The sequence below is a fragment of the Anabas testudineus genome, chromosome 2, assembly GCF_900324465.2.
Source record: "Anabas testudineus chromosome 2, fAnaTes1.2, whole genome shotgun sequence".
Classification (NCBI taxonomy): Eukaryota; Metazoa; Chordata; class Actinopteri; order Anabantiformes; family Anabantidae; genus Anabas; species Anabas testudineus.
Window position 1 is genome coordinate 22,762,782 of NC_046611.1, and position 26,163 is coordinate 22,788,944.

At 42.9% G+C, this 26,163-nt stretch overlaps 2 protein-coding genes across 2 annotated transcripts in view; one reads left to right on the forward strand and one right to left on the reverse strand.

Annotated features, from left to right (window-relative positions):
- Positions 1 to 1,034, reverse strand: part of LOC113164577 (sodium/hydrogen exchanger 9-like) — a 53,684-nt gene extending 52,650 nt beyond the window's left edge. Inside the window, exon 1 of the mRNA XM_026363933.1 lies at positions 949 to 1,034. The gene's annotated coding sequence lies outside the window, so the exon portion shown is untranslated. The remainder of the gene's footprint in view (positions 1 to 948) is intronic.
- Positions 1,033 to 24,829, forward strand: dipk2ab (divergent protein kinase domain 2Ab). The gene is made up of 4 exons (XM_026363936.1): positions 1,033 to 1,167; positions 7,295 to 8,182; positions 19,557 to 19,860; positions 23,281 to 24,829. Exons 2-4 carry the CDS (start codon positions 7,529 to 7,531, stop codon positions 23,625 to 23,627), a joined length of 1,305 nt encoding a protein of 434 aa, XP_026219721.1. The 5' UTR covers positions 1,033 to 1,167; positions 7,295 to 7,528; the 3' UTR covers positions 23,628 to 24,829.
- The last annotated feature ends 1,334 nt before the right edge of the window (positions 24,830 to 26,163 follow it).

The following is a 26,163-nucleotide window of genomic DNA, read 5'->3' on the forward strand; positions in this document are numbered from 1 at the left end:
GCCTCTCACTTTCCAGCAGATGGCGATTGATGCAAACTAATGCACGCACAGCTCCAGCTGGTCCACGGGAAGAAGCTGGACACTGAATTAACACTCACCCCGTCTGTAACTCTAAGTAAATCGGCCATGGCCTTTCATTGGCAATTTATTATTAATCAGATAGTCGTCTGGGGGTGTAATGCCTTATGCTGATCTTCCACTCCAAACTAAGACCTATATTATGAAATGGAGAACCCTTTAAAAAGCCTGGCCTCCTTGGGTGCTCTCCTAAGACCCGCTCGCTACACATCCAGTCGATGCTGTAGAAATAGAGGCAGATAGAGCTTTCTATTGATTGTGTTGTCTGCTTCCACAACTATTCTTCTTCATCCTTACAGAAAAAGCACTTTATTGGCATTTTGGAAATGAATTCTGTGCGTGTTACCCACATCTTTCAGCGGACACATGTCCTGCAGATTATTTAGTTTACTAGCCTAAAGGGTGCACTGGTGCTGATATGAGATCATAGATTATGTTGCTATATTATTATGTTTCTAATGGAAGGACTGGGAAAAATAGAAATGTGGCTAACTTCTACTGGTGGGGGGGGGGGGCGGCGTTTCAGACGAGACAATATTAGAACAATCGCTTAGCAACCGCGGCCGTAAACAGACAGCGGCTGTCGCGAAGGCGCAAGAGGCTGGTGCTGAAAAGAGTGGAAACAGAACCCATTGTGGTGTTGAAGAGGAGTGAGCTGCTGTCTCACAGAGGGGGAAACAGGCGACTCCGTGGCCACAAAGGGACTCATGAGACGCGGACAGACAGCGAATGTGCACGCCGAGCGCCGCCGCCGGTTTCCTTTGTGAGGAGGACCGTGTCTCCGAGTCGGAAAGATCCGGTATCTGAAGAGTTAAGACTAGACATCCCAACTGTTTATTTCTGCAGCTAGCAGGCTAGCTGGCTACATACCTAGGAGCTAGACATGGGGAGCCCGTGTGAGTTTGCTCGACAGAGATCCTCGTCGAGCTTGTGAAGAAGCTGCTCGTTTGGTCCAGAGACAGTCGGCCGTGATTTAAAGTGTCTGTCGCCCTCATCGCCGAGGAGCCGCAACTTTGAAGAATGAGATCAACTGATCGCTGAGCAATTTTCACTCCTGCAGACCCGGAGAGAGGGAGAAAAGTCGCACAGGTTCGTCTCTCACTTGCTCCTCGTCTTTGCGGTGCGAGCTGCTCTAACAGGAGCTGGCACATTGTTGTTGTTGTTGTTGTTGTTGTTGTTGTTGTTGTTGTTGTTGTTGTTGTTGTTGTTGTTGTTGAGACGGAAGCGTTGTGAGCAGATACATCTCAGCTTCTTCTTTCCTTTTTTTGTTTCCGTGCATTGATAAACGAGGCTGTTCGACACTTTGAGCGCTACTGTTGCTACCTCACAAATGATAAGAGGAAACACAGAGGCGACCGTGGTTTGTTTTTTAAGTAACAAACTCTCTTATCAGGTGCCCGCATCCGCCGGAGGGCAACAGGAAGTTTCTTATTACCTCTATTAGAGCCCGGGATGCTTTTTTGTTAAAACTCGCATATCGTCCGCATCTCGACAGTCAGCACTGATGTCGCGTCGCCTTATCTTTGCGGTAGTTGTTTCCTTCATTAGAGGCTATTTGGTGTTATTTATGAGGAGGCACAAAAACACAAGTCACTGTCGACTGCACAACAATTTGATGCACAAACAACAACAACAACTGCAGTCAAGTGTCATCATTCATGCTGTGCTGCACAGCTGGGCACTGTGTCCTTTAACCTTTGCGAATATGATTTAGATCCTTTTAATTCTTATATAACTTATAGTTGGAAAAACGTGTTAAGAAGGCGTGGATATGCTTTAGGCATTACTAGATTTTCATGTGTTGCATTAAAAGTATTTCTTTTCTTCCCATTTTAAATTTTTTATTTTTATTTTGCATTGCTTCTATTTATTTGGCAGTGCAGTTTTAGAACAAGCCGCCACAGGTTTCCACCTGGCCAACTGGATTTAGATTGATTTGCTATATATTTGCCTGCCTTGTTGGCATGAGTAAACATCAGGTTGAGCTATTTGGCCATCACACAGAGCGGCTCAGGCATTGAAAATGGAAGTGTATTTTACAATAATAGCAAAATTGACTTGGCCACGAGATTATTGTGGCATAATAAGGAGTTAATGCTTTTTGAAAAACGCCTGCCCTTGATTTGTTAAAGGGGGAAAATAGATTACCACAACAGTCCTGCTGGTTTGGTTCAGATAACGCTCATAAAAAGTTTTTTTTTTTTTTAGTCTAATGAATAGAAGGAGCATGTTAGAATTAATTTTACCATAACAAGAGACTAATTGTGGAGCCTTTCTGCAAGGTTAGTCGACAAGGGAACAATGAAAATAGACCAGTACACTTAAGATGTTCTGCTGGTGGTTGATTTGAATGTTTCTCAGTGCTCAGCAGGGAAATGTCTTGTAATTGTGGCCTAAAAGCTCCCATAGGAGCAGTATATTTTTGCTTTTGACCTCCAAACTCACTATATCATACTTGGGTAAAGTAACTTCCACAACATGTGGAGCAACGTTAGGAATCATCCTAAATAGAATAAGTAATGTCAGTCAGGTAATCGATTACGTCCCCCCTCACTCCAAACATGTTTCCCATTTGTTCATACTGAATCTTGTTTTGGCATCTTGTTTTAATCAGTTCAAATATAGCTTTGTTTCAGTGACACGTTTGTTTTGCCAATAACATTAACCTAAGACTTAAATGTATGACAACTCTTTAAACGGCAGAAGCAGGGTGTTGCTGACTCCGGGGAAATGTGCAGCTGTTTGAGTAAAAAAACAAACAACAATAATCAAATTATCGGTTAAAGGAACCAGAGCAAGTCTTCCCAGTTCAAGTTTGTGCTTCCAAACAGCTGCGGCGGTTCGGTGCAAAGCAGACACCATTGATATTCTCATTAAAAGCTCTATCATTCGGTTTGAGCCAGAGATGAATGGACTAATGTTCATGTGGGGATGCCGCTAATTGCTGCCTATATTGTGAGGACTCAATTTTCCATTAGGCGTGCGAATGTTACTGTCATTTGTATCTATCCATCACTGTCTACATGTTTGCTGTGCTGAGGAAATCCGGCTGTGGCTGAATGTTTTTGTGATCAAACATTATTGACTCCCTCAGTCGATAACCTTGGCAACAGTAGTTCCTCTCTCCAGCTAGAGCCGCACATTGCAATGGAGGGGAGGGGCTGAGTCAGAGGAGACTTATTCCGAGCTTTGAGTAGGGCTTCGTGGTAATTCCGGCGGTCTCCAGGGGTAGACGCGTTCATGTGTGTGTTTGTCCATTCAGAGATGGAGAACTGCTCCTCTGTATTCAAGTGTTCTTCTCCTTCCGTTCATTTCCATCACAAGAACACTCAAATTTCTCTCATCTTGTTGTCCATTAGCTCTACATTTGGTTAGATTGTGCTCTTCGTTCTCCTTTTTTTTTTTTTTTTCTTACGCTGCCACTCTATTCACGACTCCAGTCGTTTTCACCACTTCTTTTAGCACTGCCTTTGCATCTCTAGTGAATTTAATCAGATATGTTCATGTGTGGCTTGACTTCATTATATCATAATGAAGTTTAGCCTCAGGTGCAGTGAAGGAAATGGGTTAGCCCGAAAGTAGCCTTTTTCCTCGTACACTATTATCTGAAACCAGTGTTACACAATGAGCTGTGGAAAAGATTATTCCAGAAGCAAATTTCCTTTTCAAAGCCCTCTCTCTTATCTCGGTTATTCAGTGAAAAATTTAAGTTTAATAAAAGTTGAAATATTAGGATATTACGATGTCATCTTCATCTGTTTTGACCTTTTGTCATTCTGTTTTAAGCTAACACAGGGCCTCTTGCTTTATCCCGCGCCTTTTCTGTCCCAGTAATGAGCCATTTTGCGACTCTTAACATCTGCCAAACTTGGAACATTTTGAATGCAAGACTCATCTCCCATGCATGAGAAGTCAGGCATCCTTTGATTTGCCCTCTTTTCTTTGCCTCTCTTCCGAAGCGCTCACCACCGTACTTTTGTCGACTGAGTACGCTGAAAAACTTTTACCCCACTTTTGGCAGCGGCTGTGTGTGATGAGAGGTAATTTGGTGCTTATTCTAAACAGGATTCCCATCCCTGTTTTTTCGCAAAGTGCACAAGGAGCTGAGGCACTGTGGGGGAGGAATGGAGTAGGGGGCCTAATTTATAGTTTTTGTGGTTACAGTGAGGTTTGTCCAAAAGAAAACACTGCTTTAAATTTCACTGCTTTTCTATTCCGGTGTATAACATCTGTGTTTGAAAAAAAATGCATCTGGCTTCAATTTAGAGCCTAAAGTGCACCTTACCCTTGTCAAAAATCCGAGTAGGCAACCTTGCCATAAAGATACAGTCTGCCTTCCTCTCTGCACTTGTTAAAGTGCAGAGTTAAATAACTCTCAGCAAATGGGTGGCATGCGGCAATAGACAGCGAGACAGTTAAATAAATGGTTTTGCAGGTGTAGAATTCTCAAGAAGTAGTCTAGTGGGATAATTACCAGGGAAAAATATCACTGTCTTAAATTACCATGCCATCCGTCCAATGAAGCTAAATGTTTGGGTCTCATTCACACATTACTGTGTGTAGCACCAGCAGCGAAGCAAATATAATACATCTAATCTAGTGACATATAAGTAGCAAATCTTTTATACAACCTATAAAACCAAGGGTTAAAGCCATTGGTGGCAGATTTGTACATTTCATATTTTAAGCGACACCTCAGTTGTCTTATTAACAGAAAGGAAATGCTATGTGTAACTTATCTTTTCACACCAGCAATTAGTTCAACCACGGACATAATCCAGGTAGTGCTCCATAGGTAATTGAGGACTAATGTTATCCTTAGGAGAAGAAGAAGTAGAAGCTGTGTCCTCTTCTTGTAACCTCTGGCTCATGCATCTCAGTACCCTGCAGTGCCCAGGACTTTTTCAGGTTGCTTCCGACTTCCCCTGCCTCTCCGTTTACTTTTTTTTAGGGATGTAGTAGAAGTGAACATCTCCTCTGGCCTGGCTGAGGCAATGTTATGTGCCCCTTGAGCTTTTGTTAATCCTAGTTAAATCATATCTTTACTCTGAAGTTCTTGCCACCACCTCTGTGTCTGATTCCAAATGCTACTTGAATTGAGATCTTATAGCAATAGGGTATTCAGTTTTCCCCTTAAGCAATCGGCCTCCTCTCTCTTCCTGTTGTACCAAGCATGAGGCGCACATCTTCTGACTCCTTTTGGAGTTACTCTTTTTGTGTGGTGCTTCACACAAAGGTGCACATAGTATATCTTCCTTTTCCAATTTCCACTCAATATCTTGCAGAATATAAACTATTTCTTCTGGGTACTGTTAAGCTGTAGTTAGCTTAAAAAAAAAAAAAACTCATCTGAATGGGTTTATTTGTCACACTGAAGACATTCTGTCAAAGTCAGGCAAATGGACCTACATTTTTCTTGTTCAGCTTGCTTGAGGAAATCCTGTTTCTGTCTAAGTGCATAAAGAATTAACTTTTTGGAATTGTTTTGCTTCTCAGATAGCTCAGGTTGATGTGATTTTTAAGAAATATATAGAAACTGTCCAATATTTAATGTGTAAAATCTAAACTATCATTGCACTTCGTTCTTATAATACATAATATATCATTAGAATGAAATAAATGCCATCCAATTACTTGAAAATTGGTTACACATTACTTTACCTATTAGTATTTACTGTTGCTTAACGATTGCTTATAATAAAAGGATGTAAACAAAGCCTATCATTCCCATTGCTCCCATTTTACCATGAAGCGAAGAAAATGATATGCTCACCTTTGACTCACATTATGTCAGTTTTTGATTTGTGGTAATAATAGACAACTGCATGAATCATGTTTTTCTTTTCGTTATTAAATATGTAGCACAACCATCTATAGTTTCCTTTAAAAAAAAAAAAAAAAAAAAAAAAAGGTCTATTTTTACATTAGTTATATTGGCCTGATGTGCTCGAGATATTTTCAGACAAAGGTGTGAGGTAAGAACTAGTTTATCCAGCTTCTTAACTGACACTCCACCGCTCCACATCTCTCGCGACTGCTGCTCTCTTGCCTACCTCCAGCCCCATGTCTTTCCAGATCTCAGCCTCTTCGATCTAAAAGCAAAATGTAAGAAACCCATTGACACGCACGCTAATCACAGTAGTGTGCCTGCTCGTTAGCCATGCCCTCTCAAGTCAGCTGTCCTAATAAGCATGTCCTAATGAGTTCTAATTGAGGATAGCTAATTTGCATGGACTGAGCCATTGTCGTTCTTAAAGCTCCTTATAAGACTTACAAGACTCATTGCTAAAAAGCTGATTGGGGGTCTAACATGGTTTCATCATAGGCAGACTGTTAGGGGCTTCTGAGGATTTATTCTCACTGTACCCATATTGTTGTCTCATATTCCCGTCCTAGTTCCTACCTTTCCCTTTCCTGACACTGATATGCCTAATAAAAGTATTCATTGTTACTCCACCTAACCGCAAACATTATTTTAGTGACAACAGCCATTTTCAAAGAAACAACTTCAAAGCATGATTAAAATGAAGCAGAGAAACTCTGATCAAAGGTTAAACTACTCACAGTGTGGCTCTCCTCACAAAGCAAAGTATGATTCCTCCAGTTGAAGGGAGGGGGTGGGGGTGGGGGGTGTAACAGCTTAGTGTATCTGTTAAGGTATGCAGACGGTGTTATTTTACTGTGCATCGCATGGAAAGTGATGGATACTTTTGTAGCTGCAGAGGAAGGTCCTCTGAGGAATCATCTAGAGAGTGCAGCACATTTTATTTATACTAGAAGAGGATGTTGTACATTTCCTCTTAATTTGATAACTGACACTTTATTTTCCCTTTTCCCCTATTTTTATTTTTTGATTTTCTTTTTTTGTGGTGAGGCATCCCTAAGAGAACTCAAACCGACACAGGGAAATGTATTGCATTGGCTGTGGGCCATCTCATTTCTGCTCAAAAAGTAATGAAATCTCTCAAATGACCCAAGCTACACAAATTTGTGAGACAATTTCATATGCCACGAAAGTGCTTCTTTGTTTTATTGCAGGTATTGTGTGCTAGGGTTTAGGTGTTCAAGTTACAGGCCTAGCAGAAGGAAAAAATAAATAAACCTTTTTACATGTTATCCTTGACCAAAAGGGCAATTTTTTGTGTTATGAAATTCTGCTTTTTTAATTTGCTGTGATGTAATGAATTCCCCTCTCTCTTTCTTTGCTTGATTTCAGGCCTGCTGGCTCAAGGTTGCACACAAACACCAAGAAAGGAGAACATGACTCACTGGCCTCTGCCAGAAAATGGCTTGGGGCAGCTGTGCCAACCTTGCTCATGCCTGCCGGTTTAGACGCTACGCTGGTACGCCATGACTGAGAGGCATTGAGGATAACTCCTTGACGATCATCTCAATACCTCCCCTCTTCCCAATCCCTCAAGACCCTCCCCACCCCGACCCCGTCCCCATCATGCTGCGCTTCCTGCCACTCAAACTTGGCCGCCTGTACCGCTGTCTGAAGCTCCTGTTGGTGGTGGGATTGTTTGTCATCTTGCTGATGAACACCCACAACCTGTTCGCCTCCTTCCAGAAGAATGAGCTTACAGACAGACGCTTCATCAACCTGAACAAGTGTCCCGCCTGCTTTGGAACCAGCTGGTGCCGCAAGTTCATGAATGGCCAGGTATCCTTTGAGACCTGGGGTCGCCTGCGTTTCCTAGATGTCTTCAATGTCAAGAATGTTTACTTTGCCCAGTACGGTGAGCCCAGGGAAGGCACCCGCCGTGTGGTACTCAAACGGCTTGGCTCCAACCAGGAGTTGGCCGAAATAGACCAGAAAATCTGCAAGAGGGCCACAGGAAGGCCACGTTGTGACCTCATTCAGGCAATGTACAAGACTGAATTTGCTAGAATCAATGGCGATGTACGCCTGCTCACTCCAGAAGTAGTGGAGGGCTGGTCCGACCTGGTGCACTGCCCCTCTCAGAGGCTGCTGGACCGTGTGGTCCGCAGGTATGCTGAGACCAAAGACTCAGGCAGCTTCCTGCTCAAGAACCTTAAGGACACAGAGAGAATGCAGCTGCTCATGACCTTGGCATTTAATCCAGAACCACTCGTGCTACAGGTACTGCTTCTTTAACTTTCTTAAGTGAAGTCATTTAGATCAGCGTTATAATATTTGAGGCTTTATTTTTAATTCTATATTTTATACTGATGTTTATCTATTATAGTCTGAAAGAGAATCGCTGTCTCTTGATAAAGAGGTGTCTGTCTGCTGCTCTGTGGCACCAGGTGTTTTCAGAGTAATTGATAAGGCACGGTTTCTGGATTAACTTTGCTACACAAGCGTAAGAACATCAGTACAAAGCAAGCCAGGGTGTTGGCCCACAAAGCCCCCAGGAAATTACAGGGTGTGGAATCCTCATTTTCCTTCCTCTTCCATAGATCTCAGACAAGCCATTACACCCTCTCTAAACTCGAGGCTGCACCGAGACTAGCAGGCGCGTAGTGTCTGCTTAGAATAAAGGGTTTAAGACCTGTGGCCGCCCAAAAGATGAGAGACTCTGGCTGGCAGCATTACTGCATATTTAACACAATATGTAGGGCAGTTTTGAATTATTTAAAGATGCATCTGTTAATCATCCAAGTTGTTTTTTAATTTGAATATACATCTGTGTCCACTGGATTCTTGTCGTGTGTGAGAGAGAAACGTGACTAGATCCTCTGATTTTACAAAACTTCCTTTCTTGATCACTACAGCATAAAAATAAGATTTAGTCAAAGCTTCCTATGGTTTTATTTTACATGTGTAGTATAAATTAAATTTTTAGACTTGACTATCTTGATTTGACATCAGATTAGGAGTAAAATCACGAACTAGTTCTTTTCTGTCATCCAGTTTGTCAAAGCATCCATACACTATATCACATAAGCACTACCCTCTTCGTTTTCTCTCACTGCTTTTACAAGCAGCCAATCAATTTCAATTTCAATCTGCCATTGACTGTGTCTCATGAGGGGACAACAACAATGGTCATGACCCACATAGACATACGATAACCCACCCCGCAAACACCCCCTCCCACACACATGCACACACACAAACACAGGGCTGGACACCTCGAGGCATTTCAGAGGACAATAGCCGAGATCAGCTTTTTAGTCCGGTCAATCTATAAAATCTGATTAGTCTGTTTGGCTACTTTCCCTTCCCCTCCTTCCTTTCTTCTCTTTTTTTCCCTCATTACACCTAATGTCTGTGTCATCCTTTTCTTTTTTTTTTTTTTTTCCCCTTTCCCGCTTGTGTACGCTTCACAAACTCTAATTCCATCAGTGTTTTTAATGCCATTATGCCCCAGTTCAGAGGCTCGGTGAATCACCCACCACGCTTATCTTGCACAAATGGCACACCAACACATCACACACACACATTGTCCACCGTGCTCTTCATGCTCTTCACTCCCTGGTCCACGTAGCCTTTGCATGTTTACAGGGACTCATGAATCATTAATCTCATCCTGAACTTGTGACCCGTGGGTATAAGAAATAACTGTAGGTCTGCGTATGCACCATGGCAGGGATAACAAATGGTTGTGCGGACGGATAATAAACAAAGAAATGCACCAGACATCTCAGAGAATCGCAGATCCTGAGTGCTTTGACTGTTCGTCAGCACCACTGAACTCAAAAGATGAGGAGAAAATTTGCTGAGAGACTGAGAGACCCTATACACAAGGTTGGGCAGCAGTAGACCATAAAGAATTAATGGCATCTATAGAGACTGAACAGGAGACATGCTGTACTACAACACCTTGGTCTCCATTTTTTGCCAGAGGTTAGTGGTACTACGTAAGGACTGGTTTTAACAAAAGGAATGTGTGTAATAAAACTTCATACTTGGTTAGACTTTTAATCACCCAGCCTCCTCATCAGAGTAATACTTCATTTTCTGAGGCTGGTATCACTCAGTATATATTTTAAGTTTGCGATATTATATTTGCTTTTTAGTGTAAATTATTTCCTACTGGTCAACAGCGTGTGTGTATTTTTTTTATTTTTTTATTTTTTAAATATTTGTTTTGATTCATTTCTGTCTTCTTTGGCTTTATGCAGTTGAATAATGGGAAGAACATTTCTGCTGTCAGCTCAGTGAGCTGCACTTTCTCTTAGAATGGCTTCTGTTTCCAGTCTTTTGAAGCCACAGGCAGTAAATCGGCCCTGTTTCACTATGAGAAACCAGACCTCCTTTGTCAGTAGGAAACAATCTGCTGTGTTGTTTTGAGTCTGGCCAACAATGCGTTTTCTGTGTGTGCTCTGCGGTACACAAGCGCAAGCGCATGCATACGCACACACACACACACACACCACCCCCACTCCTCTGTCACGTGGAGGACAATTTGGCTTTGAAGAATAAATATTTTTGGAAGACAAAATGATGACAGGCAAACAAGAAAATCCTTGTGCAGCGAGAAGCACCTTATGCAACTTCATCTGTTTTCTCTTGTTCCCCATTAACCAGTGCTGCTGTTGTTAAGCTTCGTAGATAAGTTTGGTCTGTAAAGGGCTCTCTGTTACTGTGATAAATCTACTTGTGTCAAGGGGTTGTCTCTTCACCAGCTGGAGAAATTACATGATGCTGTTTAATTTTACCTCTTATTGGACAATAACTTGCTTTGCATGAAAAGTGAGTAATTTATTCTTCTCATTTCCCTGGCTGTAATCTTATTTGCTATCCTTGGCTCATCTCCTCCGGCTAGATGACTCACTGATTCATCAGGTGATGGTTGTGTTTGATGGAGTACATCTGGCCCAACCTTAAATTAGTTCGATTTAGCCTAGTCCTCCCTTCCAAATCATTAAGCTTCGTGAGTTCGCCAGGAGCATGTGACTGCACTCGCACCCTTTTTGGTCCTCAGCCCTGTCTTGCTCAGTGAAGCCGAGAATAGGATGTGACAGGCCTGTGGGGTTAAATCAGTCAGTGGTACTCTCATCTCCTCCAGACTCAAATCTGTGCTCTCCCAGACACCCCTCTCCCTCTTTCTATTACAGTCTCTCCCTGCCTTCCACAGATCCTAATTCAACACCCCAGCCTCACCTGACATGGAGGCATGAGCCTCTCACACAACACCGTCTGTTTTATCCAGAACACAGACATCTGACACCGATGCTAAATCAGAGAACAGGCAGAGGAGAGAGATTAGAAGGATGACCTTATCTCCTTTTCCTCCTAACATTTTTGACAGAAGTATTTTAACGCTAACGTGAAAGTAAACCTTCACAGCAATTTGAGCAAACGCTGCTTGTTTGAATTTTTGAAAATGGGAGGGTGCCTCTTTGGTATGCTGTTAATTTATTAGGGTTCTGCATAATCTATTATGGGCCTCCGAGAAGTAAAGGCAAAATAAACTGAATTCAGGGTTTTTCCTAGCATTAATTGAGGCAGAGGTGGTTTCACAACCTACTCAGGTCAGTCTCAGGTCATACACTTTCACCACCTAGGAACCCGGTAAAATATGCATAGCTGAAAAAAATAGCATTCATGAAAGTAAACAATAGTCTTAAACCTTTTAATAGAATAACAAGAAAACAGGGACACAATGTGTTTAAATAAAACAACCCTGCTTATCTTCATGAACATTAATTGTTTCATTATTCTATCCATATTAGAGACTGCACAGCTAATTTGTAGTAGTGTGGTGAAACGTGATAGTTTGTCAGTGTTCACATAATATAAAAACAAGTAGGACGTTATGCTGTTTCAAGTTGAGATTGAGCGGTGACAAAATTCCTACAATAAGCACAGATTTTGTGCCTTTATTTTGTTTGTACAGGGACAAATTTGGTAATCTTATGGTCTGGCTTTCTGGGTCAAGCCTCTTTACAAAGGGGATCAAAGCTTGTTTTGTTTTTAGATTTTTTTTTCCCCTTTTCATGTAATCACAGACATTGCATGCTATCCAGACCTAAGTGACAGCCTTCAGTCTCTAAGGCCAGCTCGATGGCTGAGGTCCACTGGTAAATAATATTGGAGTTGCTAGTCTGTGATTAGTACCTTTGTTTTTGGGTCTGGGGGATTGTGACGCTCTTAGTACATAAGAGACAAGGTTGTGTACGGCGCTTAACCCCGCTTCAAGTGCTCCCAAACCCCCTTTCATTATTCTTATAGGCCTTTGTGTACAGACTGAATCCTGTTAGGATAAGACGAGGAGTTATCTGGGCCCGACTCTTCTCTTTTGGCTGCCCTCACTGGATGGAGGCCCTCGTGGAAAGGGAAGAAGAAGAAGGAGGAGGAGAGGGAGAGGAGCTGAGGGTTTGTGTGAGTGTGTGCTGTACAAGCCAGAGCCTTGTGGTGTTTTCCCTCATTTGAATGAGCCAGACTGCTTGTGGTACCATAATCCTTTCTCTCTTTCTCTTTCTATCCAAATACACACACACACACATGACAGCTGTGTTTGGTTAGGTAAATGCCTGTGGCCGACCCCCCCCCACACCCCCTTACACACACTCCCCCGTTTGGATCCCACCCACTGCCTCCTTTTTTAGATTTCTCCCCCTCACCCCAGCTTCCTACTGTTACAGCCTGCACCCAACCTACATTATGCCCAGCCTCTGAAGAAGTAGTTCTGCACCACAGGAGAGTCTAACCCCATTCGCAATTCTCCTTGGGCCAGTTAAGGTGGCTAATATGGATCAGTAACGATGGCTCTTTACTATGCCTCATCCCCTGGAGAGCCTACAGCCTAATGTTAGAGCAAGAATATGCTTTTTACCACATCAGCTCAGCCACAGTAATAAAATTGTCCACTGCATCAAAGCATCAGGCACCTAGTTCCCGTCAGAGAAAATATGACCGGTCAGGGATATGCTGTAGCATCTTCCGGTCGTTGGCACTTGCATCTTTGCAGTAGCTAAAATGACTTAATTTCATTAAACTGGTAATGTTAGGCCAACTGGTTGTGGGCCTTACTAGGAATGTGAGATACTTTATTGTTCCCTGCGGGTGCAAACCTCTCTATTTTCCCTGTTCTACAAAGATGTTAAAGTGCAGGGTCAGTGGCAGCAGTCTCCATACTCAATACGCCACCCTGCTGCCCCTGAGATTATTGCCACCTGCACTGAAGTACGCAAGCTTTGATATAGGCCTCAAATCCACAGCCCAAGTCTGAGGCCAAGTTTCACTTGGGTTCCTCCTCAGCCGTGTGGGCGGCAATACCACCTAGAATGAGTCAACACCATTGCCTATGACTTAATACATTCCACATCTTCCAGCCGAGGTGTTTTATGGGGTGAATGTGTGCTCAGTGGCTCAGGTTCAGGTTGGCAGAAGGCTTCAGTGATCAGTTACTGGTGGAGTGTGTACTAGCAACCCAGAGCTGCACTGTCCTGTGCTCTCATTTCTCATCCTGGTCTCATTCTCTATCTCTCTCCCAAGCAGAGGCCTGCAGAATTCAAAGTCCAAGCTAACCATTTTCTCACTGCACAATAGAGCTCACTGAATCATAGGCACACTCTGTCCTTTGTGCCTCACAACCCCAGTATACATGGGGTATACAGTCAAAATCTGACCTCTGGGTTTTGGTTTTGTGTTGCGCACAACCATTTGTTTTGTGACCTCTGACTTTCTTATTGCCTCTGACTTCTACACACACATAGGTTTTCTTTAGTTGTGAGGATGCTCATTGACGTAAGGCATTTCGTAACCCTTTTCCACAGCCTTTACCCTAATTTAAACCCTTGTCTTAAAACTAAACCTTGGCCCTCAAGTTCCTCTTTGAAGTTGTGAGGACTGGCTAAAATGTCCTCATAATTAGTTTACACAATGATAGAGGCACATGTGCCCAGCAGTCCTAGTTCCAGTTTCCTCAGTCATTGATTTCCTCTTTCTCAAGACTGCTGTCAGCTATACACACTGTGACTTTGCACTGTTTGAACTGCATGTGTTGTGAAGAAAGAGGCAGGGCCTATTTTGAATTCAACTTTATACACTTTGCAGTCTCTGTCTTTCACTACTCTTTACTTCCTTTATAGATCCTCACATGCTTTCAGCTTGTTACTCTGACTAGGCATTTCTTGGCTTCTATGTCTGGAACAGCATCACTGTCCTTTTATTGCAGGTTTTGGTGGTGGAATAAAGAGACAAGGGGAGAAAGCAGGGTTAGCAGGAGAAACGGCAGCAGCAGCAGCAGCAGCAGCAGCAGGGGATGAGAGGGGGGAAAAAAAAGAAAAGAAAGGGGTAGCGCCATGTGTGCCAGGATGAGGAGTTAGCGGCAGTTCCCCTGTGGGGTCTGAGCTCTTGCTGTGGACTAACTGACTGGATTTTAAACTTAAATGGCCAGCAAAATGCCAGACGGGGCTCGCTACACATCCCCTAGACACACAAGGTCAACAAGAGAGCGGCACAGACAGAAAAGTGTCATCTTTTTTTTTTTTTTCAGCTTGGCAGAGCAGATGTGACTCCTTAACGATGAGCCTGTTTGATATACACAGTGTATAATGTTCATTTCACAACATCGGGGATGAAAAAGTATTTCTGTTTTTGTTGTCTTACTACATGCCCCCGTCCGCCATGCTTATTCAACCTTACTTTTTGATCCCCAGAATCTTGCCAAGTCTTGTCCTGACTTGTTCGCTACGAAGCTGTGGGGTTTTTTGTTCAAGACAGAAAATGTTGAGAATTTGCACCACGCCCCATTCACGGCTTTAACAAGCTGCACACATGAAACACTTCACTTCTGTGGCAAACTACTAATTTCCTTTTAGCTTTAAGTAGCTGTGCTTGCATTAGGAAAGGCACCAGGTTCCTTTAAATGATGCATTTATAAACACAGCTCTGTGTGTTCACTGTATTTGCACGTGCGTGTGTGTCTGTGTACTGTATGTATATGCCTGTTTGATGGACCAGCTTTCTTTGCAGGCCAGCCAAGGCAATATCTTGGGAGCTGCTCATGTTTACTTGGCCCCTGAAAAGAGGTTGTTATCAGCCCTGGTCACGTTGCATGTTCTCATTCACATGCACTGGGATACAGTGTCATATACACGCACACACACACTCACAAAGAAGCTCTTTCGAACTCTTACACACACACACACACACACACACACACATCCACGCCCTCCCCTGAGTGGCCCAGTAGAAGGGCATGCCTTTGTCAGCAGATGTCAGGACGCAGGTGTGTGTTCCTGTGCCTCTTACGCCATTCGTTTCATCCTCCTCTCCAGAGGCTGCCCATTTGTCTGTGGCCGTGTTTCATTTCAGCCCACTCCAATCTCCCCCCAAGAGGACACCAGCATGTCTGTTGTATTACAGGGAGAGGAGTGGAAAGCACAAACACCCCCAGTCAAAGCTCCTGTAGTGCACCAGCACAACCTTTAAGATTAGATTTGTCAGACTTCGGCCTAGAAGTCACTGCGAGGTCGTTTTTAACGAGATGAATCTGTTTTGGTCTGTTTTCCGCCCTTGCTTTCATTGTCTCCCAAGCAAGGCTCATTATTTCAGTAACACTGCAAGATATTTTTACGCAAAAAGTTGTATGGAAAATAATATTAACATTTGGCACAGGGTTCTTTGAGAGTACCAGGAGGAGATAAAAGGTTTCTATCTGACAGGTACAAGAAGCTGTGAGACCTTTAAAGCAGTAAAAGTCACTGGGATGTGTCATTGGCACTTTTGCACCTTCAGCATCTTTCAGTATAACATAACATCATTGGGAAATCGCTGGCAAAATTCACTACCTATGCAGTCCCACGCAAGTCTTCTCAGAGATACTGCATTGGATGTAATATTAGGCTGGGCTTTCCAATTTATTTCACCCCTCCACCCTATCCTCAACGCCTCATTGCAGACGTTAATGACTTCTGCAGAGTAACCATTTAAGGATCACTAAGGGAGAATGATTGGTGGGACATGTGAAGTATTTATCAACCTCTGCAATAGGTGTTTGAATCCAAAGCTCAGGTGCCTACTTTCATGGACCTGCTCACACTGTTCAGTAGTTCTCACCCTTCGGCTTATTGCATATAAAACTTAAACATAGTGAACTAAAAATAGCACCAAGGTATGAGTTGTTGAGACCATGGCAATGGTCGATGAAGCGAAATGAGGCTGTCAGTGCACTGAATGAGCGACATATATGTTAAGAACCGCAGATGAGGGCTGGACAGACATGAAGGTATTCTCATAACAGCCGTTGACAGTGTCTGAAAGTAGCCGTAAGGCATTCATCCTTCTCCTCCCTCCCATCAGCCATCCTCCCCATCTGCCGCCGCTCTACTTTTGCTCCCATTCAGGCTGCAACCTGACAACAAAGAGAGAGATGTGTTTAGCAGGCAGGTCTTTGCTGGTTTATTCCTCCTGTCCACTGGAGCGGAGAAGTGAAAGACACTCTGTTTGTCTCCTCTGTTTGCTGTCTCCATCGTATTCTCTCTCTTCCCCTCTTTTGCTCTCGCCAACAACACCCCTTTCCCCAGAACTATCCATCTGCCCTGCAGGGTTGAGAAGGGGAGGATGTTTCACAAAGAAGGTTTAACCGTAACATTGGACAGGCTAAGTTTTGTCAACAAGACCAAGAGCTGCTTAGATTTGCAGCAACATAAAGCAGTCTGAGGTTTCAAACTGGGTCAAAGGGAAACCAGCCTAATAGGGATGTACCACCAACTGATCCAGCTTCAACCTAATCTTTCTATACCAACTCTAGAAATTAGAAAGCCATTTTAGATATTTAGCCTGTTAAATCTAATAATCCTAAAATCTCTTATATTAGAATGCCTGTTAGCCCTCAGTAGTCTGGGATTGTCTCCTTTCCAGCCAATACTTTGTATTTCAGAGTGCAGGAAGCCCACCATTATCATTTGTTTCTTATTATCTGCTACATTTTTCACTTTGAGACATGCGTATTTCCTCTGAATCCTCTTCCTGTCATGTTTGCTATAAAAAAAGTAGTGGAAGCCTATTAAGCCAAGAGTTTTAGGGAGAACTTGGGTGAGTCATTGCCAAGTCAAAGCATGACAGGCACAGACAGACATGCTGCTGGAAGCCTTTAGTGCTTCTTGGACAGACTGTTGTCTCACTCGCAATTGATTGGGTCACCTCAGGGAATTAGGCTCAACCAAGACTGCCTTGCATGCAGCTTATCATTGTCCTCCCCTTTTGGTGGTGGATCTTAAAACTGATGGGCCCAAGAGATAAGGTAAGGTATAGATTTTTACCATTAAAACAGGCTGTGAGAGACTGTGAAGGTGGCCTCTCCTTCTGTGCAGATTAAGGTTACGCTTGCAAAAGATCCACAGGCCTCACTTGCTTTTTGCATCAAACACTGTAGCACAGGTGGGATTTATTAGTTCCAGCTTGTGCCCTTCATGTATTATCTACATTTGAGTCGCAGTGTTAACTCCCCCGATATCCTCCAAAATTATTACATGGTGATTGGTTCTAATCTGTACAGTCGTACGATATTCCCAAATCCTCTCTCTATACAGAAAGAAAACATAATTTGAGTACTTTTTTCTGGTATGGCTTTATTGTACACAAAAACAAAAATGGTAAAAATTGTCCCACCATTTTTTTTTCTCCTGTTTTTTTATGTGGAGAAGAAATTGTCAAAATGAGAACCAACAAATGTTTGTGTCAGGAACAGGACCACATTATTGTATTTCAGGAAATACCTTCAGAATTAGGGAGTTGTTAAACAACTGTACCAATTTAAAAATGGTTGCTATGTGCTAATTATCAATGTTATTCGGAGAGTTGTGGCTGTGACTCAACTCTTTAATACACTTTATGGCCCAGTCAGTGGATGCAATAAAGAGTAGTTTGAGGACTATGTGAGAGAAAATGTCTCAACATTAGTCAGTGCTGCACAAATCCCTGCAAAGTCACCTGTTCAACATGCATCCTCGGAGCTATAGTGTCTGTGTGGCAGTGGTCCAGCTGTTGTGTTTGAGCTACAACAGCTGGGTTTTAAAATGTATGTTTTTAAATAATTTGTATTTGATTAAAGTTTAAAGGGCGTTAGGGCAGTAGTCATGCATATTTAACACCCCCCACCCCTGACAGAAATTGAAAGCTGGTGAGGTATTGCCTTACCACAAATGTAAAGCGAGATGCGACAGTCATAGTAGTTCACACCTTACCTGCAGTGACACGGTGTGTTCGCTGCCGTATCTCTGATGCGATTGGGTTTCAGAAAGGGAGGGCTACCGAGGCTGCTGTGAAACACGAGCGCTCCTGATCTCTCTCTGTCTCTGTCTGTGCAGTGGCTGCCTGCCAGAAAAAGCAGCCTAGGAGAGATTTGTTACATAGGAATTGCAGGCTATCATTAAGCTAGCATATGGCCAGGTGTTTATTGTAAAAGATGGAGCCTATGGCAGGGGGTTTATTGTGGAAGATGGGAGCTTATCACTTGGAGCAAAACTTGTGACTGCAGAAAAGGGGGGTGGGGGGGGGGGGGCATTTCATTTAATTATTTTCCATTGATTTGTCTACTCACTGCGATAGCCTGTGGCAATGTAATGGACCAGGAGAAAGAAAGAGACATGTAGTGTGAGACAGCAGAGCTCATGGAGAGACATGGAAGCCATAATGAGACGCACTGTACAGAATCAAGTCTCTTAGCAGCATGGCACATTTGTCAAATGCAGCTGCTTTATGACCGACTCATTTACGCTCTCTGGGTGTGAGGTTGTCTGTCTGGGCAGATATTACCATTTGATTTCAAGCGATTTTGTGTGTGTGTGTGTGTGTGTGTGTGTGTGTGTGTGTGTGTGTGTGTGTGTGTGTGTGTGTGTGTGTGTGTGTGTGTGTGTGTGTGTCTGTTTTTGTTTTTGTTTGACCTCAATAATGAAAGTGGAAGGAAATGAAGATTAGTCTATTGCGTTTAATCAGTGAAACCACTTCCTTCTTGTGGTATTGCCTTTTTGTCGTTGTCGTCGTTGTTATTAATCAGATCAACCTGTAATACACAGCGATTTCTTGTCAGTACGCCCAAACGGCATTAACTCGGTTAGCCGACAACACGCAGCAGTTAAAATCGCCCCGCTGCTACATCACAACACATAAGGCTTTCCTGCTAACTGCTGCTACCACAAATCACCTCCCATCAGTTCTGTGGAAGCACTAAGTATAGCCGTGTACATCAGCTCATAGCTGTAGGGCTTTAACACAGACTGGCTCTTTTCTTTTTATTAATTTTAATCTGTTATATCCAGTGCTGGCTCTGTTTCATGTGATCCTTTGGAATATTTGCAATTGTCAAAACTTACCCAAGGCTGCGCTTGAGAACTTTGTGTTTGGTTTGTGATTGTTGTGTGAGAACCTGATTTTTAGTGCAAGTTAAACAAATCTTTTCTGACAATCCCCAAGGCTCTCTTAAGTCTTGTTAGCCTCTGCTTTTCAAAGCCAAAAGGTTATTTCTTATATTCTTCGAGTCAACTCTACGCAGCTTGACTTCTGTTATGTGTTTTTAAATCAACATTTTCCGTTCTCATTTGTTTCTCCTTCGCAGAGCTTTCCATCAGACGAAGGGTGGCCCTTTGCCAAGTACCTGGGAGCATGTGGGCGCGTGGTGGCTGTCAACTATGTTGGCGAGGAGCTGTGGAGCTTCTACAACGCACCCTGGGAGAAGAGGGTAGACTTGGCACGCCAGCTGATGGACATTGCAGAGCAGCTCACCAACAATGACTTTGAGTTTGCCCTCTATCTGCTCGATGTCAGCTTCGATAACTTTGCGGTTGGCCCACGTGACGGAAAAGTCATCGTTGTTGATGCCGAGAACGTTCTGGTGGCAGACAAAAGGCTGATCAAGCAGAGTGAGTGGCAGCATCATTACCTGAACGCATATGTGTTCTGTGTGTGTGTGTGTGTGTGGGTGTACGTCCATATGTCTGTGAATAATGCCTAATACAGCTTCCATTTGTTCACAAACATGCATGTGTCACATCTTTACACAGCAACACCTCTGGAGCGACATAAGAGGAGAAATACTGCTCATTTTTACAGGACATTTTTTACTTTAACACTTGGGACTACTTCAACTTCAAATTATGGAGCTGCCATTGGTGGTTTTATACTTCTGTGAGATTGCAGCTTATTAACTATAACTTCCAACTGTAGCTTATGAGACACTGATGAAGGCTCGAGTGAAGACCTCAAGGGAGGGACAGCTGTGGGCAAATCTGCCCATGCTCAAAGCCTCATATCTACTAAGAATACACTCCTCTGGTACCTCTTTTGCCTCCGACACATTTGTCCCCGTCCAAGCAAAGATCGTTCAGATAACAAGCCATCTCCGCTGCCCTAGTTTTTTGCCTCTCAGAATAAATCATAACAAGGACGACGAGCACTATACATCACACACTCTGTGGCAGTTTCCCGTGCCTTTCTCTGCCTTCCTCCCCCTTCCCAGGGCTACTTCAGAGGGAGGGACGGCCACCCAGTCGGGCTCTAAAATGTGTTAATTCCTTCTTGTATTCTTGTATTGCACTTCTGCTATCATGCTGTTGCATATACAAACTATCTAGTGTGTGTGTGCGTGTGTTTGAGAGACAGAGTGTGAAACAGATTTTTTATTTTTTTTCTTAATTACAATATCACCACCAGAAAACTGCTAACAGATGAGCATTTTAATGTTCTCCCAACTTTTAATGTACTAGCTCCTTTTTTTTTTTTTTTTAACTTTTCTATGTATTTAATCTGGGTGTTTTTGATTTTCCTATGGGAATAATTTTCATCTGTTAGTCAAGTCCAAAAGTGTGTATATTTACTCTATTGCCAATATCTGCAGTTTTCCACCCTGTCTGAGTAGCCCTTTGCAAATCCTGAAGCACAATCTAGGTTGAGGCTCCATTTGTGTGGCCGACACAGTTGGAGCTTGACAACTCAAGCTGCTTACGCTAGCCATTCAGAGTTTAAGCCTCAAGAATGTTTACGTGCTTCTTGTGTGTTTGTGCGCCTGGATCTGTGTGTGTGTGTGTGTGTGTGTGTGTGTGTGTGTGTGTGTGTGTGCGCCAAGTGTCAGGTTGCAGCAGCAAGAAGAGGGATGATGGCGGTAATGAGTGTTACGAGGTCACGGCCATGTGTCGGACAGCGGTAGGAAATAGACGCAGTGACCTCCCAAGGCTCCAGAAGCAGAGAATCCAATCCCAACAATTAAAGGCTCAGATTGAAAGCAGGTTAAAGTGTGGTGTGAATCTCATCAGTCTAAACTGAGGCCAATTGATTTGCAAATCAAACACACAGAACGCCACGCGCCATTCCACTCCCTCGTTAGGAGCGCCCATATTGATGCAGTGGGTTTCGGCGAGATAACACGCACGCTGTGTTCGCTTTGGCCCACGCACCTTGTGTTTGCACAGTCCAGTGGTGCGAGAGGAGCCATTCCCCATCATTGAGTTTATAGCGTTTGAGGATGGTTTCAGTCCCAGTGGTTTTTGGAAACACTTGTTGTATAATGTAACACACACACACACACACACACACACACACACACACTTCACTCAGTCTCTTCTCTCCCTAACACGATCGCTCCCTGGCTTACACAAACACACACACACACACACACGCAACAGTGCTTTAAACATTCACACAGATGCAGTCTCGCTCGTTCTCTCTCATTCAATAATGCACTCTAACTCAGGCATGCATTGTTAAAACCAGCTTGTACTCTCGAATGCCACTAGTAAGGCCACGCTAATAAGCATTTCAGGCCCAGTGTCCATTCCCAGTGTTGCGCTGGGAAGGCAGAAGGCTGAGGTGAATCTATACAAGTCTGACCTAAGCTCTTTAACATGGAGAGTGGATAGGCAGTAAACGAGAGAGTATAGGCTGCCTACCTACAGCGCTTTCACTCATTTGAATTGGAGATTTTTTTACACTTAGGCCTGCAGTAAGTGTGAAACAGGTGCAAGTAAATGGGTATAAGACACTTTTTTTAGCCTTCCCTTGAGTCTTAAAGTACTTTTTTGCTGCGTTCATCTTTGTCCTTGAATATGAACCTTTTTCCCTTTTGTTCTAAAAAGAGTGCGCGCGCGTGCGTGTTTTTGTGCAAAAAATGAACAAGAAGGGGGACACTCTCCTGATGCCATCTGTCAATCAGTGCTGATGTGTGATGCATGGCCAGCTCTGAAACATTAATTGCTTTCACCTCACCTTGCTGCTTAAGCATGTACGTCTTTCTATAGAAGTGTGTGTGCTTGTGCACGTGCTTGTGGCTTGCGCACACAGGCAGATCCATCTTCATCACCTACGCTGATTGAGGTTGATGTGCCCCTCCTCTTTGGGGGCCACAGGGGCCCCTTGCTAACAGGGCAGCGCTGGATGTTTGATTGAGTTGTTCTGATGAGCCAGAGGAGAAGTGCATTACAATGCTTATACACTGATTATGTGTGGGCATCCTCTGGGTCTACCCCTCCCCCCCTCCCAACATTGTTATTGATCTGCTTTTTAATGCACAAACCAATAGCTCTCTCATCATTCCAGGTTATTTTCTTTCCCCGCCCCAATCCTCTAAAGAGGAAAAAGCAAAGGGAAATGAGCTGGAGAGAGAATTTTATTTGCTCCGTAAATCTGAAAAGTGGTTCATTTCTGTCAAATGAAATGTTAGATGCGTTGTTCGGCTGTGTGCTTTGAAAAAGAATTCCCTGTTGCCTGTGGGATATCAAACATAGCACCCAAGTCCTGTCAATGTCAGGTTCAAGTCGATTTCTTGGTTTATAATTTCCAAAAACGTCTGAAAAATAGTTATTCTCCATGGTCACATGCACCAAACAGTTGTAATCACTTAAAATTAGTTTTGCTTTAAACTTTTCATGTATATCTTTTTTTGTTTTTACAATAACGCCTTTTTTAAAATAAAATAGAAGAAAGAAAGATAGAAAATGTTCTTCCTGCAAGAAATATTAGCTCTTTAAAAGTACACTCCATGTGGGTTTCAAGCTCAAGGCTACATACTGTATTTAAGCTATATACAAAGAATGTAAAAATGTATGGAGCTCTGCCAAAAATTCAGTATTGGCTGTATGATTTTTATCAGCAAGATCTACATATCTTGATCTCAGTGAATATTCATCTGATGAAAGCTGTAAGAAAAAAAGCTCATGACTCGATAAATGCTTTATATGTTTAAAATGGATGTTGTGTAGTTATGGCCCTGTTAATATTATTGACCATTTTTATGATCCGTATGTTACAACAGTGTGTTAACTTTAACTGTGTCACTGTCTCCCCTGCAGACAAGCCCGAAAACTACGATGTGTGGTATGAGAGTCGTTTCGAGGAGTGCGACAGGGAAGCCTGTCTGTCCTTCTCCAAGGACTCCCTTTGTTCGAGGGTCACTGTTGACCACAACTACTATGCCATTTGCCAGAACCTGCTGTCGCGGTATGCTACGTGGCGGGGCACCACTGGAGGCCTCCTCCACGATCCCCCTGGCCACATAGCCAAAGATGGACAACTCGAGGCCCTGTTGGACGAGTGCACCAAACCCAAAAAACGATACGGCCGCTTCCAGGCGGCCAAGGAACTGCGAGAATACCTCACACAGCTAGCTGCTGCTTCCTCCTCTGCCACGGCCAGGTAATAAAAGGAGTCGGCGTTAGCCTGTTGCACTGAGAGACTGGATCCTGTACTCTTTATCATCGGACTCTTGAGATCCTGGTTCTTGTACATGATGTCATTCGCCCCCTTTTGTGCACTGGAGCAGGAAGGTGTAAGAGTTCTTGCATCAGAAAGTATAGGAATCAAACTTCAAAGCAGATTTGTTAAATCTCTAGCTTTTACTTGACTTTGCTTCTGTGTGAACGAGGAGTGTGACACTAAGAGATTCTGGCTAGAACCAGGATAAAGAGAGGATAGAGGTAACTACTACTCTCCCAGGGTGGGCATGCCATGCCTGGGATGGAGGTGAGAAAGGGCTCTGGTGAACGCATCCTTCACTGCACCCAGCCACAAACCAGAGCATCCAAGCAACAACAGCAGCAGCAGCAGCAGCAACATCCTTCGGTCCTGACCATAACCAACCCCGCTGTTCAGTCCTCAATCCATCAGAGCTGTTGTGTTTTATAAGATTGAATCTTAATGCTGACTCTTTTCGTTTTGCCCCCAGGATCTCCTCTTTTTAAATTTTTTTTCAGGGCTGAATTTAAGTAGATTGGTGCATTTCCCTTTTTGCTGTGCCATGGGTTTTTTTTTTTCTTTCCATAGCATGACTCTAGGGAAGGCGGAGGTATCATGAATTTCCCACTGTACGGCAGCAGGGAAGGCTAAGCTACAGCAGGTGGAGAGGAAAGAAGCAGAGGGTTGGTCAGGAGGAAAAGAAAATCCTTTTTGGCTAATGTCTTGTTTTTCCAATCAATCTTTCAATTTCCACGTTTCAGGATTGTGGCAATCATATTTTAATTTTTTAGTGTTTTTTTTTTTTTCTCATTTGTTAATAGGAACCAGAGAGAATGAAACAGCTGCACATAGGAAATGGAAAGGGGTAATTAGACAGTGGTCCCTTGATGCAGATGTGCCTATACCAAAGAGGCCATATGTAATATTAAGAGCCCCAAGCAGTACAAAGTGACAGCACCTTTGCCTCCAGTTGTTCCCCACTAGAGGAGTTCATAGGAATCCTAATGTGTACACAATCTTCTAGGAGCTGACCTGGCCTGCATACTGATTTCCCCCCTTAATATAAACTGACCATACTTAATATTACATAAACCCCTCTCCTTCATTAATCTCCCCTAGGATTGACAAATTAAATCGGTTTGGCCTAGACATGTATCTCTTCAACAAGGCTAAAAAAAAAATCTAGACAAAAAAATAAAATCAGAAGTGTAGTGATTATGAAAAGGACTAGAAAATAAAATAAAACGTCATACAATGGCCTCCAGCACCAGACTCTCTTTAATCTTTCCTCTGTTAATAATAAACGAATCCTATTGTCGGCCTTCTCCCACTGGTGTGGAGCGCAGTGAGCTCAATCAAAGAAAGGTTAAAAATGGGAATCAAGATATTCTAAAATACGTTCTTGCTCCAGAACCAGTTTCCAGCCTGTACTTTTTAAATTTAGCAGCCTAGAAATGTCTGAATATTTAAACATTTAACACCACTTAGAGGTTGGGCTGATTTTACACTCAGTGGGCCAACAAATTAAATCATAATCACACAAATATAAACGGATTCTGTAATGCAGCAGGAGAGATTACATTAAAGTAAAATAATAATAAAAAAAAACCTCCCCTCTTAGACCCTTTATGTTTTGTAGGTCATATGTCATCAGACACTAAATGCCCAGTGGAGTGTTTGTAGCATGGTCAGTAGACAGGCCAATAATCACGTAAATATGAACCACTCCATCTACTGGGAAACTAGAAAGCATAGCAGTTGCTTTTCTTTTTTTTTTCGGGCCTTGCGCGACACCCGAGGAGCTGATTCAACCCTTGTCAGTTAGGAAAAGCAATAAAGAGAAGTCGGGCTGATGGATTTCTGGTTTTGAAGCCCCACTTCCTTTGTTTCTGTGTGGAGAAACCTGGAGGGATTTGTACGTGCGTAACTAACTGTCCACTTTTGTACTGTAATTTTTCTTTTGAGTATTATATCAGCATTGTCTGATTTTTCCTGTGCCTTTCATTCAAAAGTTGTATTTACAACTTTTAGTGGGTTTAAATATTAAAATAAATGAAGATATATATATAGATATATATATATAGATATGTATACACTTATGCTGTGTGTGGACTCTTATTGATTGTGTCTCAATCTTTTTTTTTTTTTTTTTTTAAGATTTCTCATGTAAGTTATAGGAGGTCTGGCTCTGGTTCATATTGCCTTTTAAAATTTGATTCACTGTGGCACAGCTGGACGCCAGTGTTTGCCAATTCCTATTCATTTTTTTCTAATTCCCCCTTCTCGCTTTTGATCTGTCATATCTTCATCTCTCCTCTAATTTGGATCCCAGCCCAAGTTCCCTTTTGTTTTGCTCACCGCTCAACAAGCATTCCCTTTTATCTGTATTTGGGGGAGATCGTTTTTCAAACGGTTTACAGTGGCTCCGTGGAATTTGGTGTGTTTTTTTTTATTTTATTTTATTTTTTTATACATGCCTATTAAATTCAAATTTAAAAACC